Raw genomic sequence first — 19,761 nt, 5'->3', positions numbered from 1 at the left:
ATTCATTTTCTTTTTAACTGTAATTTTTTTCTTCTTAGTTACTATATACATTACACGAAAATGGGATACGATAGATCATTATTACCGAATTTCAGCAACCGAATACCGCAGGGAACGAAGTCAGAAAGAACTCATCATGTGATTGCTCATAATCCAAGTGAGGCAGATCCAGGCCAGACACTTATCATACGATGTCCAAAGTTAGAAAGCGGAGTAGTACTAGTTCCAGATACTTTCGACCTGGTTTTTGATCTCGAAGTAACGGGACATGAAGATAACCGAGAAGTTACAAAATGTTGGTGGAGCGTATGGTTCTCACATTTGAGGGTCAGGCACTTTTCAATTTGAATAAATATAACCTTATTGAATGTTATCGCAATCTCTTCAAACATAAAAAGAGAGAATCGAACATGACACTGTACGGAATTCAGAACGAGAATCTAAGAAAATTGAGAAGTGGTGCAACGATGCAGATGCCGCCGTCGTGGGTGATTATTTACTTTTCGACACATATAAACAAAATATGCTTCTCGTCTGAATCATCCCCTCATAACAGGTCATGGGGTTGCATATCCATCAGCGTTAGGGAGTCATATTGAATGGGAAATTACGCTTGCACCCGTCTCCCAATTACTTGTCAGTAATAATAATGTTTTTACAACCAATTATAAATTAAAAACATTCAAATGGAATACGAGACATTATCTGACACACACTCGCGATGTCAACTGCTGGTTATTACAACAATGGAAAAGTTACCTTTACGAGCATATACATTATTTTAGAACAATCCCATTCAAGAATCAACCACAGTTATCAATGGAAATATAAATGTACCACGACGTAGCATGAGAGGTATCGTGATACTCTTCACTAAAAATCAGAATCAGTCAGAACTGAACAGTGAACTTTTCTTTAATCCATCCATTGAATCTGTGTCTGTAATGATTGAAGGCATTGCGAACAAAATATACGCTCAGAAGATGATACCAAGACAATTTTGACAGAAACACGACGGTATTTTGCTGAAGATAAAGATTGGTGTGAAATTGATATAGATGAGTCGATTATTTGAAGAATAAATTCTGTCTGTTTATCGATCTGCGTAGTTTTAAAGATATTGAATTTCATGGAAATGGATTAAGAGTAATGAACACAAAAGATGGTATACAACTTGAAATAATAAAAATGGATACATCAGTGAAGGGTGTCGACGTTCGAGATGATAATATATTTGCTCATGTTTATGTTATCAGTGATGCAATGGTCTCCGTTGAGAATAGTAGATTAAAGTCTATACTATTTTAGTTGACTCCCGAGTTCAGAAAAAATTCCGTAGAAACTGCAGACCTCAGTCATGCCGTAGGAAAAATTCACATCTATATTCATCAGCTAGACTCCGGTTCTGAAGAGGTAGCTACTTACGTTACTTACGTTAGTGTGTGCTTCCGTCGACTGACTGACAACACTTGTTCCGTAACCCTTTATATAGACTAATTTGAATGGTGATGACTCACACCTAATTTCCCACGGAATTCCCCTTTATATAGACTAGTTTGATGGTGATGATTCACACGTAATTTCCCACAGAATTCCCCTTTATATAGACTAGTTTGATGGTGATGACTCACACATAATTTCCCACGGAATTCCCCTTTAGATAGATGTAGACGTACATGTCTATACATGTCACGTCACTTACAATACGTCGTTTGGAAACAGTTTATAAATAGCCCTTACAGAACCGTTTCGATAGGGAGTTGCTACATACCACGGAATTCCCCACTAAATTATTTTTAGATCACCACCCGCATCAGTGGAAATTCCAAAGGGTTGCTATGGTTACTGCACTGACATGTAGCGACATGTTCCTTTATTGAAGGGGGCTACAGGGAGGGGAATTTTCCTCTCCTCCCTGTAGCTTTTTCAGGTAAATTATCCCAGTTGTACACATATATATTACTACTTGAGTAGACAATGCCATACCCATTGGAAAATGGTCCCTTCCATATCACATAATGCAAGCTCCAAGCTTGGCGCTTTTTTCCCATGATTCAAATTACATGGGCAACTTCCTGTACTATTTCTATCGTTTTTGTAAAAAATCTTGCGAGTTATAAATGGCGAAAATAGCTTTTCCAGTGTAAGTGACCACAAAGCTAGCACATACATGAAGGGACGTTCCCATCTAAACACAGTGCATATTCAAGCAAATTCACCCTGGCAAATGGGCTTTTCAACGGGTATGGAGCTTCTAATTAAAGTTATTTGCCATCTCGTAAGCTGTTTGCAAAATGTGATTAGAGATAGCGATTAAAGCCAGTGTGCGGGGAGAGATTTTGCCTTACACACTTCACTCATACAGATAATCGTTCGCCTTTAATTCTTTGAACATTATATCCTAATTTTCACAGAATAGGACCTATAAATATACTACAAGCCACATTTTAGTTCAAATTAATAAAACTAGGAACAAATTTCGATGTCCTGAAATGATAATACTGTCAAGGTTTCCACGATACTAAGTTTGTGCCGCTTCACTGTACAATACATTGACGCGTATGAATAAAAGCTACCCATCGAGAGATGATCACGCCTATTTCAAATTGGCATTGAACGGTTGGCCGCTGTCCTGCTTGCACGCTATTTCCACTCGTCAAACTGCATGTCTGACTTGAACTTTCAACATCGCATAAGTATGGCCACTTTCACACTTGAACGAGGGAATGACATTGAAGCAGTGGACTCTGTAGGTCGCTGGTCAAGAGCTAAAGTCCTAGAGCTTCACGAAGATGGTAATATCAAAGTTACCTTTCCGGGGTGGTCAAAACGGTTTGATTTGACCGTATCACCAGACATGGTCAGACCAAAGTCTCCTGTTATTGAGGGTAAGTACATTTTTATTCATACACGAGGGTTTTAAGAGGAATTTCTTCTTTAAAGTTTCGTTGGAATAGTATAGAAGTAAGCGAAATATACGAGATGCCGACTGTATTAGTTCCGTCTGAGTCACGTGTTAAATTAGCATACGGTACACGTCATGGTAGGCTACTCATGTTAGTTGTGAAGTTTAACACATTTGTCTGCTAATTGTCATCAAACTGCTCATAGAATGGTAATTTTACTTGTATCGTAAACTAAATCTTGCAATTTTCATGTCAGATGAACGAAATTATAAACGAAATGCCTTCGCTCAGCTATCAGAGCACATGCCATCTATATCTGTGGATGTTTGTTTAGCAGGGCGTTCACCCTCTGCTGATCCGATCTCCAGAGGCGCAGCGTAACGCATTCAGGCACAGAGGTCGTCCATTGTGCATGCTGACTTGAGTCTGTGAGCCTGTAAATTAGTTTCATCTCTTTGTACAACGTGGTCTAGCGTTAAATTCTTTAAAAGTGTGAGACAAGCCCGTATTCAACCATTTGCATGATCAGTAATATGGTAAGCCGTACGTGTTTGTTTTCACAGCGCTAATCTGGTCACGTGTCTGCTTTTCGATGATCTGCAATTTTTTATGTGCCACGCTGCGCGCTGTGCATGTGAACATCTTCGATCGTATAATCTTATCGGCGGCCGGCGAAATTGACCGGTAACTCTAACAGTTTCGCCGGCTACTTTTAGGGACTCTTCAATTGCTAAAGTAATTTTTACCTTCAGAAATGCTACGGACCAGTATTACAAGCTGTGTTATCAAACTATTCAACGGCGACTGCAATTCAATTGCTTTGTAACACGTCTGCGTGTATTGCCTGAATGAAAATCTGAATAGGCCAAACCCGGAATTCGAATCGACCACGGTACAAACAAAGCCATGTGCGCAAACACGCATACACGTACGTGTATTTCCATACGCGTTAGTACACATGCGGGTTTGTTTTGTACCGCATCACGTGATTATTTGGCGTCCTGAGTCTGTAAACCTTGAATCTGTAGAATGCATCGCGTCCTTTTTATTCCGGAGTAGAACCATTGCAATGGACGATTCTATTAGCTACTGCAATTGCCACCCTTATGTGGTGACCTTGATATCTACCAATGAAAACGTGCGTACTATCCCTATCGGTCCTCATAAGCTATATTCAAAATGGCGGAAACAATGGAAGATGCGAAGGCGAGGTCAAACTTTGCTGTACAATCGTGGGTTTTAAAAGCGCACCAAGGAACAAGAGGACGATAATTACGTGGGTTTAAACTGTTCGAAGGCAGTGGCCTGAGTTTTTCTCACGAAAAACGTCTCGGTTTATTACAGTTTGAATTTTAGTACGTAAAGCTGGAGGTAAATGTCGATTATCACCTTGAGTCAAAATACGAGCGGACCTAAGAAGTGACTTCAAAAACGATCGTCAGGTTAAATGAATCAATCCGTTATGTGAGCTTCTAAACGTACGAATTTTTCATATCCCATACTCAAGGTTCTTTGTGAACTACGATAAATGTAATCATATTTAATCATTATTTTAAATGCATTAAAGAATATAGAGTAATTTTTATGACATACAAATTGTATTTAGAATGTTTGTGTATATAGCAATTTCTTCTTTTAATGAAAGGATGTTTACCTACAGGTACAAAGAGATGTAGAGTTAGACGTGGAACTGATATCACATCAAAATTGATTGGTGGTGATGTAGTCTATTGGAACAATCAGCCTATTGTGATTGACATTGTTGACCCTATCAGAAAGCAGATTCTGTCAACTGATGGAGAAATAATTCAGTCCTCAGACATTCGCTCTTTGCAAGGTATGTTTTCTAATATTTTGCTGTGCATATATCAGTCATAGGTCTCAGAATACTTAATAGCCACATCTTTGCCTTAGTGTCAAAACATTAATTTCGCTTCTATTTTATATCTTCATCTTCATGTATTTGCAGTTGAAATCATCAGAAAAAAATTATTAGTCAGGGGACTTTGTACAGGAAACCTGTCTCAGTTTTTGTTAATTATTATTTTGTGGAAGGTAAAGATTTTCATGGATTCCAATTGAAATGGTCAATGAATAATTGTTATTGTGATTGTACAGGTGTCCGAGAATCCTGTCACAGTTTCTTGTAATTATTATTTTGTGAAAGATAAATGCTGTGACAAGTAAAAGGTCTTATTTTCATGGCAAGCAAATACCTGTAAGTTATTTAATATTTTTTGTTATACATTTGGTCCGTAGTTGAAGTGGCTGATCCTGAGAAGAGAGTGCAAAGAAGAAAGCGAAAACGTGTTTCACAGCCCAGTGTTGCAAGGGAGGATGTGAGACACAGTGGATTTCTTTATGATCACATGTCAGCAAGAGTTCGTGATAATCTTCCGCTGGAAGCAGTGATCAGTGAAAATGGTGTTGTTATACAGTGTGGAAAGGTGTACAGCGCATTGGGGGTCAGATTTTTATGTGAATCTATAATCACAAATGGAACTGATCCTATCTGCCGTGGCTATATTATATACAACTCTACCGTGTGCAAGGAATCCACGATCTCTATACCTGCTTCAAGGGTTATTATACCTGATACAAATGTGGCAGTACACAGTCTTGCTGCTGTAGCTGCAGAAGTTAAGAGGAGAGCAGCAATCACAGTTATGGACGCATTGCAGAAGGAAGACGACAACACATATTCAAGTTATGTTAGAAGACACCATCTGGCGGTACAAATACGATCTGAGGCATGGGCGTGTATGAAAAGCAAGTCAATGAAAAAGACAGTGAACCTAGGCCTGTGTTATCCCACCACTGACTTACCTGCTTTACATCTAGCAGCACCAAACTATGCAAATGTACTAGACTATGTATCAAACTCAATTCATAGATTAGACCAATTGCTATGTAGAGGTTGGGATGTGTAGCCATTGGAACATTTCTTCTACTACATCATCAAATTGAAAATCGTCAAGACATCAGCAAACATGATTCCATTGCAGCTGAGGAGTGCTATATGTCGCAACCATTTTCTGACAACTACCGCAATACAGTGATGTGTGATCTCAGTAGAGAGTTGACAACACAGGAGGCAGAGTAATTCAAGTAAGTCGGAATGTATGTGTAGATGCAGTTTATGACTAGGCAAAATCTGCTCTGTAGTGTTACATTGAAGCTTATTTAGGAGGCGATTTTTCAGGCATTGTCAAACTGTAATCGGCACAATAAACTGCTGATATGGTACTGTTGGAGTGTAATAATAATCACTCAAATACGGTATTACACATAAGTTTTATTCAAAAAGCATAGTAGTATTTCTATGGGATTCCATATATGTTCTGTACTTTCTTGCGGAAAATTTAAGCTTCCATTTGGACTAAATTAGACCTTGTGAACCATCATATATATTGCAGGAACATATGGCCTTTGTCTGCAGATTCATCTCAGGGAAATGTAAACTTTCAAATTCCGTCATTACAAAAACATTGTTTCATTGTTTCTGCATCTGAAGTTTCCTTCAAGTCAGTTTGCCTATAGGTTGTTGGTGACAAAATCTGGCCCAGGCAGTTTATTTTGTCGGTTACAAAATGTTTACGTGTGAAAGTGGCCATACTTATGCACTGTAATTTTATGTTTTATTGTTTATGACATGATGAGAATTGTTCCATTCTTAATGAGTGTAAATCTGGTACAGGCAAGTTCAGCTGTGCCATTGACAGCTTCTTGGAAGTTTATTGTTTTGCAATGTATCGTAAAAGTCAGGTTATTCATTCTTTGCAAACAGGTCTACCCTATGTTGCCAAGAATGTGTAGATTACGTGAAAAGATACTTACTCGGCAACAGCTGAGAGGGGCTAGAAAGCCAGTTTGGGATTGCTTGTTGAAAATATCCAGATGCATCCGTCCCTTTGGAAGAAACGATGCAGAATGTTTTGCTGCATTTAATGCTTTAACTAGCAATGATTATACCAATGTATTTACTACATCTGTGTCACTAACCCTTAAGTGTACAATATGTAGGCATGAGTAGTCATTTGAAAAGAATTTTGGCTGTTTGACCTTAACTTATCCTGTAGGTCAAAATTCATATGGTAGTTTACCACTGATGGTTACAGAGACAATCAGAGAGTCATTAAATAGGTTACACGGGCGTGGATGTGAGAAATGTAGTAATAATATAGTTGTCAGTAGAGGATCGGTTGCACTACCACTTTTTTACATTATTGAATTAGGTGATTTAGATGGAAAGAATGTACAGAGTCCCCTAATAGTAATTCCTGAATTGAGTACTTTTTTCAACATGCAATATCAACTCACAGGGGCTGTTCCTTTAGTACCTGGTCATTTCTGGTCAATTATTAATGCAAGTAATAGGTACTTTGTCTTGGATATCATGACATGAGTCGTGCCAAACCATCCTATAGTACTTTTTTCTAGCGCTGTATATAAAGATGACAGAATTGCATCCACAGAACACAGAACAGGTACAAATCATCCGGCACTGCAAATCTTAGTATATCAGAGACAGTCTTTGAAAGAAACTGTAATAGATTTAACTGGTCAAGCTTCTCCATTATCAGATAGCAGTTTTTGTGTCAGAATGGCAAGTTATAGTAGCAATCACACTGACAGACAATCCTCTAAACCAGCACTGTCAAATTATTTGCATGACACACAGCTTCCAACTGCTGGTGTTCACTATACTGCATCTACCCATAATAATCCTTGGTCTCAATTCTTCAGTTTATGGTCACATTTAGAACTTAATCCTCCGGAGACATCCAACTGTCAGATCAGTAATGGAAAATTTGTCCAGCCTATTGCCAGACAGCATCCAAATTCCTTGTTACCAGTATTTCAATTGATAATACTGTCATGTGTACATTGCATGGGTTGGCAAGGTGTGCAGAAAAATTACTCACCCTGGTAGTAACCCAGAACATAATATCAAGTGGCACACAACAGGACATATGAAAACGCTTCGACCACAAGAGATTGTTAGTGATAAAATACTGCTTCTTGAACAAAACATAAGTAGAAGAGGTGTATGCAATAGTAATTTTAAAATTTATTTCAATATTAAAGGTGACGCGGAGCCCATAACTCTTAATGCAACTCATGCAAAGTCACTGTTAAGCCCTCCCCATCTGGTCTTGAAAATAAGTACCCACACCCACTTAAGGGTGTCCTTGATACACAAAAGGTTATTGTCTTACCTTTGGTTCAGACGGTGAAAGATTTCATTGGTATGACTGAAGATAAATATTCAGAATTTGAAATTGTGAAAAATATTTGGTGCAGCTTTTATCAAATGTTCAGTATTGCAAATTCTGATTCCCAGCCTAAAATCCTTCCTGGCAAACCTGAAGGCTCTCTCAGAGTTGAGGATTATAAATTTGGATATGATAGCTCAGATCTGAAAAACTACACAGTACATGCTGAGAAATTTTATCAGTTATTCTGTTGTCATTATGGTTATCATAATTTGACTCCATACATGATAAAATTCATAGATATTGTACCACAGTTGATGCAAGATTTACCATTTCCACTAGGACGATTTCAGTCTCAGGGTGGTGAGCACACTAATTATCAGCATGCACGATTCTATTTTCAACATACCACAAGACATGGTGGGACTTCTAAGCAGAATGACCCCATTTACTCTACTTTTTTCCATATTTGGAAAAAATTGTCATATCAAATACAAACTTCAACAGATCACTCGGTGAATGAAACATTCTATAGATACTGCCAACAACATACTGCTGCCACGGTTGTACAAAAAGTCTTTAAAGGTGTTTAGTAAAAAAAAGTGAAACAAGGTATTGACCTCAAAGATTGCCAAACGTCGGGTGCAAAAGGTGGAATTCTGCCAATTTTCCAAAATATAGGATTTGTTATTGTTGGTACTGTTCCAAAGCATGGCACCCAAAAATTCACTCAAAAGTCTTTCAGAGAATTAATTGTGAGACATGGTGGAGTTGTTCGAAGTCACTTCCCAGTGGAAAGCAAAGGGACGATCAACAAAAACATACCATGTATTGGTCAATAAATCTTCTTTCACTTTCAAGAACATGCCTGCTGCATTAAAAGTTGCCATGCGTAGGAAACATATCATATTAGACGCATCTTTCATTTTTGAAAGTATCAATGGGAACTTGCGACTGCCTTTTACACAATATTTATTTGATATTACTTCACTGGCTAAGGGAACACCTTCAGTCCAGGTATCCTGATATGACCAACATTTTAGACGAACAAAGACAATGTTATCATGTAGAGATCGCAGGAAGAAATTGTCTAAGAAAGAAGATTGCAGGAAGGAAGGTTTTCTCAAAAGATTCAAAAGTTTAAACGTGTACCCCGTAATCCAGCACAGTACTTGCATTTAGGAAGAGCAGAAATTATGAAAAGACAAAAAAATAAGTCAACATTTTGTGGGTCAAGACAGCTTTTTAAGAAAGTGTTCAAAGATTGGAAAAACCTCTCTGCAGAGGAAAATTGAAATACAAAGAATGTGGTGGCGGAAAAAAGTCTGTAGAAGAAATGAAGGAATTACCATTAAATGCCCCCATGAGTCAGTTATTATCCCTATGTACAAAAAAATTATGCAGTGACACTTTTTCAAATCTAGTGCCCTGGTAAGTAGTGTAAATTTTAATTGTTTGTTTTCCTATTAAAATCCTTTGTTTTCCACATACATGTACAAAGCAATGCAATCCTATTAGTTTACAACAAATGGTGTACAGTGGTTCAGAAGAAGCACCTACATGCTCAGACATATGTAAAATTACTTGGTGATAGAAATAGACTTTGCTTTTTTAAGTTAGTATTCTGTTTTGTATGTGTATGTACACGTATATGCACATATATGCATTTGAGAACATGCTTATTGGCAATGGAACAATTCTCTCATGGCTTGCAACAATTCTACTACAGTTTTATACATTACAAAGTTAAAAAAATACTCGCATAGCTACTTCCTTTTTTCGAACTCTATATGACTCTCATGGTCTACTGGAAAAGTGATATACATCAATCTGTCAATGGTCAATGTCATGATGGTTTATTTTGTTGCGATACCGCACAAAACTACCAAGCGAATTTTTTGAAAAAATGATGATTTTTGCAATTTGAAAGTTTTATCAACTAACTCAGCATAACATTCTGAAGATTCAACTTCAATCTTTTTGATCTATCATTGTCCTGATAGATATCAGGTAGCATTTGTAATTTTCTAGGTTAGAAGTATATACAACTGGGTTGTTGTTGTACTTTTGTTGAACTATAACAATGTAATTGTCTTTGCTGTAGCCAATCAAAAATTACAAAATTTGGCAAATTGATATATACATATTCACATACAGAAACATGGTCTAGGATGAGTAACTGGGTATACCTTGAAGCACACCAGCAGTGTACTCTTTACAGTCAAATGTGAACTGTATTTTATTTTCCTTGATTTTAATAAAAGTAAGATGAATTTGTCACACTTTGTGACATAATATTTTTTCTGTTTTGGCTACACACCAAGAAATGCAAAAATGCATTGATTTATAAGTAAAACTCTTTTGAAGGGACAGGTTGTATGGGATCTGTTTGCTTGCAGGAACTTATGCACATGTAATTTATTTTTTAAAAAAATTAGGTCTGCACTAACGTATAGCAAGCACTGTTACTTTTTAACTTTTTTAGATCATGTTAGAACTTTCAAAATGATTTTCCATGCTATCTTGGTTTTTGTTAATGCAATTTTTACAATTTGCTACACAGTACTACATTAATTTCTACATTTCAAATATTTAGTAGTAGACAATGTCATAATATGGTTTTATGTGAATTTACATTCATCCATGTGCAACTTTATAGACAGATTTTACAACAGTAATCACCTGAATAAGAAATTTCATCATTATTTGGGTATCTAAGCAAATCCTTGCAATGTAGTGAATTATAACTGGACAAGTATAGGTTTAATGTTCATACAATATTTATTCCTTCATGCTCAGAATTTGTCATTTCTTACTTATCTCAGGTTTTATTTTTATTGCTATTTCCCTTTTCAACTTACGTCAATAGAGTCTATTTTGTTTTGTCCTTTATTATTACTTATCTCAGGTATTGTCTGCATTTCCAAGATACTTTGCTCTACTTAACTCAGGTCAGTCTGTTTTTATCCAGTATGAACTATTTCAGGTATTGTCTGCATTTCCAGCATGTGCTACTTAACTCAAGTATTGTCTGTGATCTCTAACATTTGCTACGCAACTCAGGTAAAATCTTATTGAATTTGTCCATTTTTATTTATCTCAGGTATTTTTAAATTTCCACATTCACTCAGTACTTTTGGTGAAATCTTCAATTACGTAATTTTGCAGCTATTTTAGCCACTATTTCTGGCCACTGCATTGAGCTATCAAAGATTTCCACCTTCTTCATCAACATGAGTCACAAATAGTTATTTTCTACATAAACACATTGGAGCTATATCGGCCATTAGGTCGCTTGTAATTATATATCAACATGCCACCATATTTATATCTCAGGTACTGTATGATTTGATTTAAATCCAGGTAATGCAATAAATGTTTTTTTAAAGTGTGAATCAAACCAATGTTTGTGTGTTTCACAAAAATGAGTGAGTGTGGTGTTTGGGAGATCTCTAGGACAAAATCTGCAGATTAACAAAGCTAGCTTCTTTGTCAACTGCGCTTGTCTCAGAATATTACAATAGGTGCATACATTCCCAAAATAATTTTTATTTGTGAATTTGAACATAGACCCTCAAGAAAAACAAGGGTCTATGATTGGAACTACCATGCAAGACCAATTTCAATTCTGATTTGCTAATTTGATATACATGCACACAATGGGATAGAGTAACTGTGGTCTTAGTTACCCCTACAATCACTCTCTAATTTGTATGTTCAAAGTCAAGCAGAGAGGTTAAAATAAGAAAAGAGCTGAAGCTACTTGGCATAAAGTAGTACCGGCCAAGCTATTGGTATCTGAAGTTGTTGACTAAGCGTTATGTAATTTCTGATTATATCTGATATAACTACTTTAGATTGCATATTATCAGTGCAGAAAGAGCCCAAAAAAGTGCACTGTTTTTTAGATGCGAGCATCCCCTAATGTATGTAAAAATCATCCTTGGTTAACTTCCCCTTTAAAGTGATTTTCTTGCATGCACAACATGAACATCACAAGTCTAATTTGCTCGGCGGTTTTACAACTCTTCCTGAACGAGTCATGTAGGGTTCATTAGTTTCCTGCATAAGCGGTTGTGCAGGTGCAACATTTTCACTGGCAGTAGCTTCCTCTCCAATCTCCTGTGGTTTGTGTGGAATGTCCTGTTTGAGCGCTCTGAGTGGAATATTTTGTGGAATGTCCGTATTTCCTCTGGTATCTGCATGCGGAGATAGTTTTATGTCTTTACTTTGCTGTGACCGATATGTCAGGTGACGACAGTTACGTCTAAGTGTTCCTTTTGGTGTTTGCACAATGTACGAACGCGGGGTGCCCGCTGCACGAACAACAGTAGCGGGTATATTATCTCCCTTTACATACACTTTGTCTCCTGGTGATAAGCTCTTACGCTCCTGGACGCGATGACGAATGTCGAAGTTGCGTTTCTGACGGTTTCTCATCGACGACTCCTTTGCTCGTAATGCATCATTATTGGGGAGGTATGGTTTCAATTTCTCAGGTAGGATTGGTACAGTGCTACGTATTCTCCTGTTGAACAATAGCTCTGCTGGTGAGTATCCGTTTTCCAGTGGTGTCGAGCGATAAGCCAATAAAGCCTTAGGCAGATCATCCACTGTTTTCAGCAACTTCTTGACTGTTTGTACAGCTCTTTCGGTTGCTCCATTTGACTGAGGGTAGTGTGGACTACTGGTTACGTGTGCAAAGTCATAGTCTATTGCGAATTGCTTGAACTCTTCTAATGCGTACTGTGGGCCATTGTGTGACATTACAGTTTCTGGTACACCGTTGCATGCGAAGATAGATTTCATACATCTGATGACTGTGAATGAAGACATAGAGTTGAGTTTTGACAACTCCACATCATAGCGAGAATAAAAGTCCACAAGTATGAGGTACGTTGATCTATTAAATACAAGAAGATCAGTGGCAACTCTTTGCCATGGACATTGTGGGAGTTCGGTAGGAATTAATGGTTCAGCTCGATCTTTCTGACTTTTCACACATGTGTCACAGCTTTTCACCAAGTCGATAATTTTGCGACTGAGTCCTGGCCACCATATTGCAGATTTTGCATGAGCACGACATTTTGATATGCCTTGGTGACCTTTTGAATTATTTGTAGTAATTCACCTTGCATCTCCTTTGGAATTACTAGTCTACTTCCTTTCACAAGCAGTCCATCATGAGAGGTTAATACTCCTCTGACATGCCAATATAGTTTCGCGATTGGGGCTATTTCGACCATTCTGGCCATCCAGCTTTGATGTAGGGTGTGATCAGCTGACAAGCAGGGTCGTTTGATTGACATTTGCCGATTTGTTCAATGCGTGATGATGATGCTGGTATTCCTTGGTATACAGCATTTACATAAGCTGCAGTCTCCTCTTGGAGTGCAAAATCCTTTGTTGATGGTGATGATTTGATCGGCGCATGTGAGAGAGCATCGACTGTTGTTTTATTTCTACCTGGTACATGTGATATTGTGTATGAGTATCTCATCAGTCTGAGGCAGAAACGCTGGACTCTTGGAGGTACCAAATTCTTCGTCCCAAGCAAGGGTACGAATGGTTTGTGATCAGTTTCAATATGGAAGTGTAGTACCTGTAGGTAGTTGTTGAAGCGTGACATGCCCATGTAATAGCATGTGCTTCTTTCTCTATTTGTGCGTACCTTTGTTCTGTGCTGACATAGCTCGTGACGCATAAGCTACAGGTCTCCAATGTCCGTTGGTCTGTTTGTGTGCCAAAACTGCACCAAGGCCATATGCTGACGCATCTGCAGAGAGTAACGTCTCAGACTGTAGTTTGTACATGGTGAGTACCGGTGTCGAACTAAGCAATGATTTTACTTTGAAAATGCCTCGTCTTGCGCATCAGACCAGTGCCATGCATTTTCCTTTGATCAAAAGGTCTCTGAGGGGCTTTAAGTCTCTGCCAAGTCAAGTGTGAATTTGCTCAGTTAGTTTGCCATTCCCAGGAATCTTCTCAGTTCAGTGATGTTGTTAGGTTTATCCATTTGATGATTGCCTTAACTTTGAGAGGGTCAGCACTGATGCCATTTTCACTGATGATATAGCCAACAAATCTCACTGAACGAACTGAAAACACACATTTGTCTGGATTTAAAGTTAGACCAGATTTCTCTAATCTGTGCAGAACATCCGTCAGACGTTTGTCGTGCTGCATCTGATTTTCTCCGAAGATAAGGATATCATCCATTTCACATACTACTCCTTCTAAGCCTTCGAGGATTCGTTGCATGCGTTTCTGAGAATGTTCCGGCTCTTGATGAGATACCGAAAGGTAACCCGCAGAATGCAAATCTTCCAAAGGGAGTCATGAAAGTTGTGAGTAACTGAGATTTCTTGTCTAGATCAATTTGCCAGAACCAACTGTTTGCGTCAAGTTTCGAAAATACCTTGGCTCCCTGTACCTGGGCCAGAGTTTGGTCGACTGAAGGTATGGGATGAAGTTCCCGGTGTACTGCTTCGTTGAGTCTTTGTAGGTCAACACATATGCGAACAAGTTCTGAGTTTGCTTTTGGAACAACAACCATGCCTGCACACCAGTCGGTTGGCTGATCGATTGGCTTAATTACCCCAAGGTTTTGCATTCGTGTCAGTTCATCCTTGACCTTTGACATGAGCGGTTGCGGAACTTGTCTGGGTGTAGTAATTGCGTACGGCCTCACATCATCCTTGAGGTTGATTTCATATTTACCCTCAAGTTTGCCCAGTCCAGTGAATAGCTGTGGAAATAGCTTTTGTATTTCATGAGTTTATCTTGTTGCTCAGAGATACTGCTGAGATTAGCTCTGGACAAAATGTGTAGTGCTTCGATAGCTGGTCTACCAAGTAATGCTTGACTAAGGTGTTTCACAACATAAATGGTTTGACGTGATTGGGCAGTGTGTTTACGGCCACTTCGGTTTGAATTCAAGTGCAGTACTCCTTGAATTTTGCCGATAGTCTCCAGCTTGGTTTGTCCTGGTCCATAAAGTACTCTATCTGCGGGCTGGAGTTTTGATGGTCAAACATTTCTGTGAATGTTTTCTCCGGTATTGCTGTCACATCTGCACCCGTGTCAATCTTGAAGTGTAATTGGCACTCAGAGTCTTAGATCTACCATCCAAGGTTTGCCTTCTGTGGATTTGACTTACACCAAAAATTCTGAGTCAATCTCAGCTATTGTAGAACATTCATTTGTTTGGGTCGGCTTTGACTGCCTTACACCTGCAAACTTTTGCAAAGTGACCAACCTTTGAGCATGCGTTGCACGTGGCGCCCTTCGCTGGACAGTTCGCTCTGTTGTGGTTTGGTTGGTTTCCACACCATGAACATCTGGAGTCGGAACTGTATTTGTTGTTCTGCTGACTGCTCGATCTTCCCATGGTGCCCTTATTACTGGTGCTTTTGAATTTTTGATGAAATTCGTTTCCCTTCATTTGTTGACTGCGTCGTTGGTTTCGTCGTTTGCCCGACTTGACTGCATCCATATTGTCGTTGCTGACGCTGGTTGGGATTCGAATGGCATGCTGTTGGCTTTTCACAGCCTCACTTTGACGTGCTTGGTCGACTGCCGTGATGAAGCTATCCACTGATTCGCCTTGTTCTTGTTTACGGTTGTTGAATTTTGCCCATTCAAAAATGACAATTCGGCGGACGATAAAGTAGTCTTCGAACTTACTTTTAACAGTTTGAAGGTTTTTGAGTTCCTCATCTGTCAGTCCAAAAGACGGCAGAATTTCATCCGCTTTGCTTCCCATCGTATACAGGAGGGTGTTTACTTTGAGTGACCTATCCTTTGTTGACAGACCTGATGCAATGCTGAAGCGGTCGAATCGTTGAATCCATTTCGGCCATTCACTTGGCTTCGAAAAGTCGAATATGTCTGGTGTATGGACTTAAAACGCTGCCGTGATTCTTTCAAGATCCCACTACTGACACCATGTTTGATTATTGGCAGCAATGACACGACGAGGAACTAACGGGAACACATGAACTTTATTTGCAAGCTGGCCATGCCATGCTTGTCAACACAAGAACGAGGCTGACAGCCAAAACCTTGCCATAGAGGGCGATATCACTACAATGACAGGGTCAAAGCACTATCGATTCACCGGTGCTTCGCCATGTTTCTCCATATCATTAAACCGCATTGATCGATTCAATATTCCGCATCACTATCAAAGGTAGAAAACGATGTGTAAAGTTGCTCTCATTTTCCTATATAATCATGTTTTTAAACTTCCATCCATCGCCAACGTACCGTAGTATAGTTTTTGCATCATCCTTAGGGGTCCCTGGCAACCTTTAAAAAAGTTCCGGCACCCTCTCTCTTTTACTACTCTCGATTTTCTTTTCTTATGAAAGAATAATTTTCACGATATGTAAATCAATGGGAAGATCGAACTGTTCCATACCAGACACTCTATGTGAAAATAGTCCCATCTTAAACACGCCGCTCATTGATGTATTTCACTGTAATTAGACTTTTTCCTAGCCTTCGCTACACTCGCAACACTTAAATACGTAGCGAGGGGTAGTCTATAAAAAGTTTGCACCTCGGATCTTTCAGTGTATACCAAACACTTTGAGAAATTTGAAAAGTATGAAGATCAAATTACCCCAAATTAGTTCCAATCGTGTTCGAGTTAGATCAGCCACCAGCAGCTAAAAGAGAAGTCGACATAATCATCAGAGTCAAGCGAGCTAAACAACAGCTTTACATATTATACTCCGCAGAGAGGGCTTTCTTACACAATTCACAAAAAGCGTTCAAAAGCTTCGTTAAAGGCATTTTTTGCGATCTCAGGGACTGGGCATGGCTGGTTATGTACGTGTGGCAAATGCAGATAATCAGTCATGCTGAATCAAGGTGTAATCAAGTAATAGCTTATTTATAGATTGAGGAAATCCTAATCCTGACAGTAATAACGGAATTCAAACTTTGTAAAAGATTTAGAAATTGCCATTTCTTTGATTTGCATTTTGTACATTTCATGTTGTACAGTACTGCTTGTACTTTGCATAAACATATTACACATTGGGGAAGTATTCCATACTGTTTTTACATAGTTAGGCCCCCGCTGTCCAAGATAAGTCTTTCTATAGTGGCAACCATTTTCTTTGATTACTGTAATCTACTAAATTCCTACTTAACTTATTTGTATGATTACATAGGAAGCCTATCTTTCACAATCTAACATTAGGGATATTTGACAACAACATGTATGCAATTTTCATGTTTTTCATAAATAATACACAGGAGAAAGTCATACTCAATGTTTTGTCCAATTGAAAGTCAAAGTTTCACCGAAACAAGTAGAGGTGGCCATCTGTAAGCCAAACGAGAATTAATATTAGCAAAGATGGATATTAATTGAGCCGTTCCCATTTCAGATCCCAGTTACTCATACAACAGGGGTATAAGCGAGATATGATACCTTCATGACAGCAAAGAGTATCATAATTGTTGAAACCCAAGTGCCCCTATTATGTACCACGTAGACTACAGGTGCACCTTAAAGGCATACTTACCAGTCCAAAATACCGAGTGTTAAATCCCTTAAAAAGTGGCAACACCTGGAAAGACACCATGGTAACCAATTCGCCACTCTTGAACTACTTACCTCAACACCCAATAAAGAACCGGGACACAAAACAGTTGTACATCACAAAAATTAAGAGAGAGATCGAATACACTCACTACACAGAACGCAGGTCGGGTTTCTTCCTATACTAAACCAAACCAAAGCTTCAAGGCCACCGCACTTCACTTAAATAGCACTGCCGTAACACAATGGCAAAACATGACAACACGCGAAATTGTGTTAATAACTCAGAAACAGAAGGCGTAATAAAACTGAAAAAAAAAACAAAAATAATCGCACAAAATGATAAACAAAAGATCTCAAACACAATATTACAACATGCCAAATATAAACGAAGCACGGTGCCCAACAAAAAACATAAGAATCTTCACACAAATCTAACAATTATAGAAATTCACACTCTTTGCAAGGGTTTGAAATTAATTCAAACACCAAAAGGTCCAAACAGAATCAATCCCCTACAAGACACAAATAAATTCATACTGAGAATGAGACTCCGATACATAATACGACGAAAATACTCAGACAAATAAATTCAAAGACAAGTCCAAACGGACTCCTCAAAAAGCACAGGAACTACAAGAAACAAAAATTACCTAGAAGCTACGGTTAACTCTAGGTAGCATTTTCTTCCTCAACACAAGGCAAACTGTAAGTCTATTACAGAGAGGTATGTGACATACTACATATTAGGAAAACATGCTCATGCAGTTTCTAAATCCCGAGATATACACTTTTAACATTTTTTTTCTTCTTTATTGTCCAAGGTTTTTAAAACAATATATAAATACCTTGTAAAATTGTTTAGAGGAACAGGAACTTAATTATTGGGTTTGAAATTAAGGAAATTTTACAATTTACATTTAATGGCCGATATAAAATCTAATTGATGTTTTTATCGATTTATCCCGATTAAGTTATATACGAATGGTAAGGGCATTATCTGGGCTTCCTAAAATGTATTGTTTATAATACTTTTGTTTTGTTTCCTGCTAGCGGTATATATGTTACCCCTAACCAATTCCTATTTTACTAGTGAGGGCGTGACAGCCCCCTACAAAACAAGTCGTTACACTCTTACCCACTATCAGTGAAATGGCAAAAAAGCAGATTATGACAGCTGAGAATACTAGCTAAGAAAATCATAGTGGGTAAAATGCCTCAGAGGGGATGATCGCGATACCTGGCCAACGAACTAACTGTTGTGTACATATTGTTAAAAAAATCACTTAAAATTGACTCAAACTGAAAGGTTTAAGTTTAAGTTTTGTAACTTTCAAACGGGCGATTTTTCCCAATAAAACTATAAATGTTTAGAAATTCCCGTTTCCGAGCTTTCAAACAAAATAAATTAATATAGTTTCATGATTCATGGTTCAAGGCAGAAAGGGAAACACTACCCCTACCCCTTATATTATAATTTTGTTTTTAACAAATCACTTAAAATTGCCAAAAAAGCCGAAAGGCTTTAGCTTTGTAACTTTAAAATAGGCGACTTTTCCCAATAAAACTATATAAATTTAACAAACCCTTTTCAGAGCTTTCAATCAGAATAAAATTATATAGTTTCATAATTCATGACTCGTGGCGGAAAGGGAAATATTATCCCTACCCATATATCATAATTTTGTTTTAAAGAATCACGTAAAATCGACAAAAACTGAAAGGTTTAAGCTTTGTAACTTTCAAATGTGCGACTGTTTTCCTTAAAACTATATATGTTAGAAATGCCTGATTCAGCACTTTCAAAAAATTTAACATTTTCATGGTAACTTTATTCGTGATTCGAAACAGAAAGAGACACATTACCCTACCCTTACATTACAGACCGATGTGTGGTATACCGCGTATTAAGAAAACAAACTCATGCACCCAGTAAATCTCGAGACACGTGCTTTTAAATACTTTTAATGTTGGTTTTTTTTTGTTATTTCACTAAGTTCTTCCAAAAAATATATAATACCTTATGAAAAATTGTTTGAAGGAACGGGAACTTGATTATTGGGTGTGAAATTTAGCAAATTTT

The 19,761-nt window shown here is 38.0% G+C and overlaps 2 protein-coding genes across 3 annotated transcripts in view; both read left to right on the top strand.

Annotated features, from left to right (window-relative positions):
- Positions 1 to 19,761, top strand: part of LOC139130144 (uncharacterized) — a 483,832-nt gene that overhangs the window by 329,361 nt on the left and 134,710 nt on the right. The window lies entirely within an intron of this gene.
- LOC139130262 (uncharacterized) lies at positions 2,637 to 5,836 on the top strand. The gene is made up of 3 exons (XM_070696014.1): positions 2,637 to 2,888; positions 4,567 to 4,743; positions 5,166 to 5,836. The coding sequence occupies exons 1-3, from the start codon at positions 2,666 to 2,668 to the stop codon at positions 5,834 to 5,836; spliced, it is 1,071 nt and encodes a 356-aa protein (XP_070552115.1). The 5' UTR covers positions 2,637 to 2,665.

The sequence above is a fragment of the Ptychodera flava genome, chromosome 3 (genome assembly GCF_041260155.1).
Source record: "Ptychodera flava strain L36383 chromosome 3, AS_Pfla_20210202, whole genome shotgun sequence".
NCBI classification, from domain to species: Eukaryota; Metazoa; Hemichordata; class Enteropneusta; family Ptychoderidae; genus Ptychodera; species Ptychodera flava.
This window is presented reverse-complemented; position numbering and strand designations above follow the sequence as displayed.

Coding starts and splice junctions, on each gene's coding strand:
- LOC139130262 (XM_070696014.1), top strand. CDS start 2,666: ATGTCTGACTTGAACTTTCAACATCGCATAAGTATGGCCACTTTCACA. Junction 2,889..4,566: donor AAAGTCTCCTGTTATTGAGG/GTAAGTACATTT, acceptor GTTTACCTACAG/GTACAAAGAGATGTAGAGTT. Junction 4,744..5,165: donor AGACATTCGCTCTTTGCAAG/GTATGTTTTCTA, acceptor TTTGGTCCGTAG/TTGAAGTGGCTGATCCTGAG.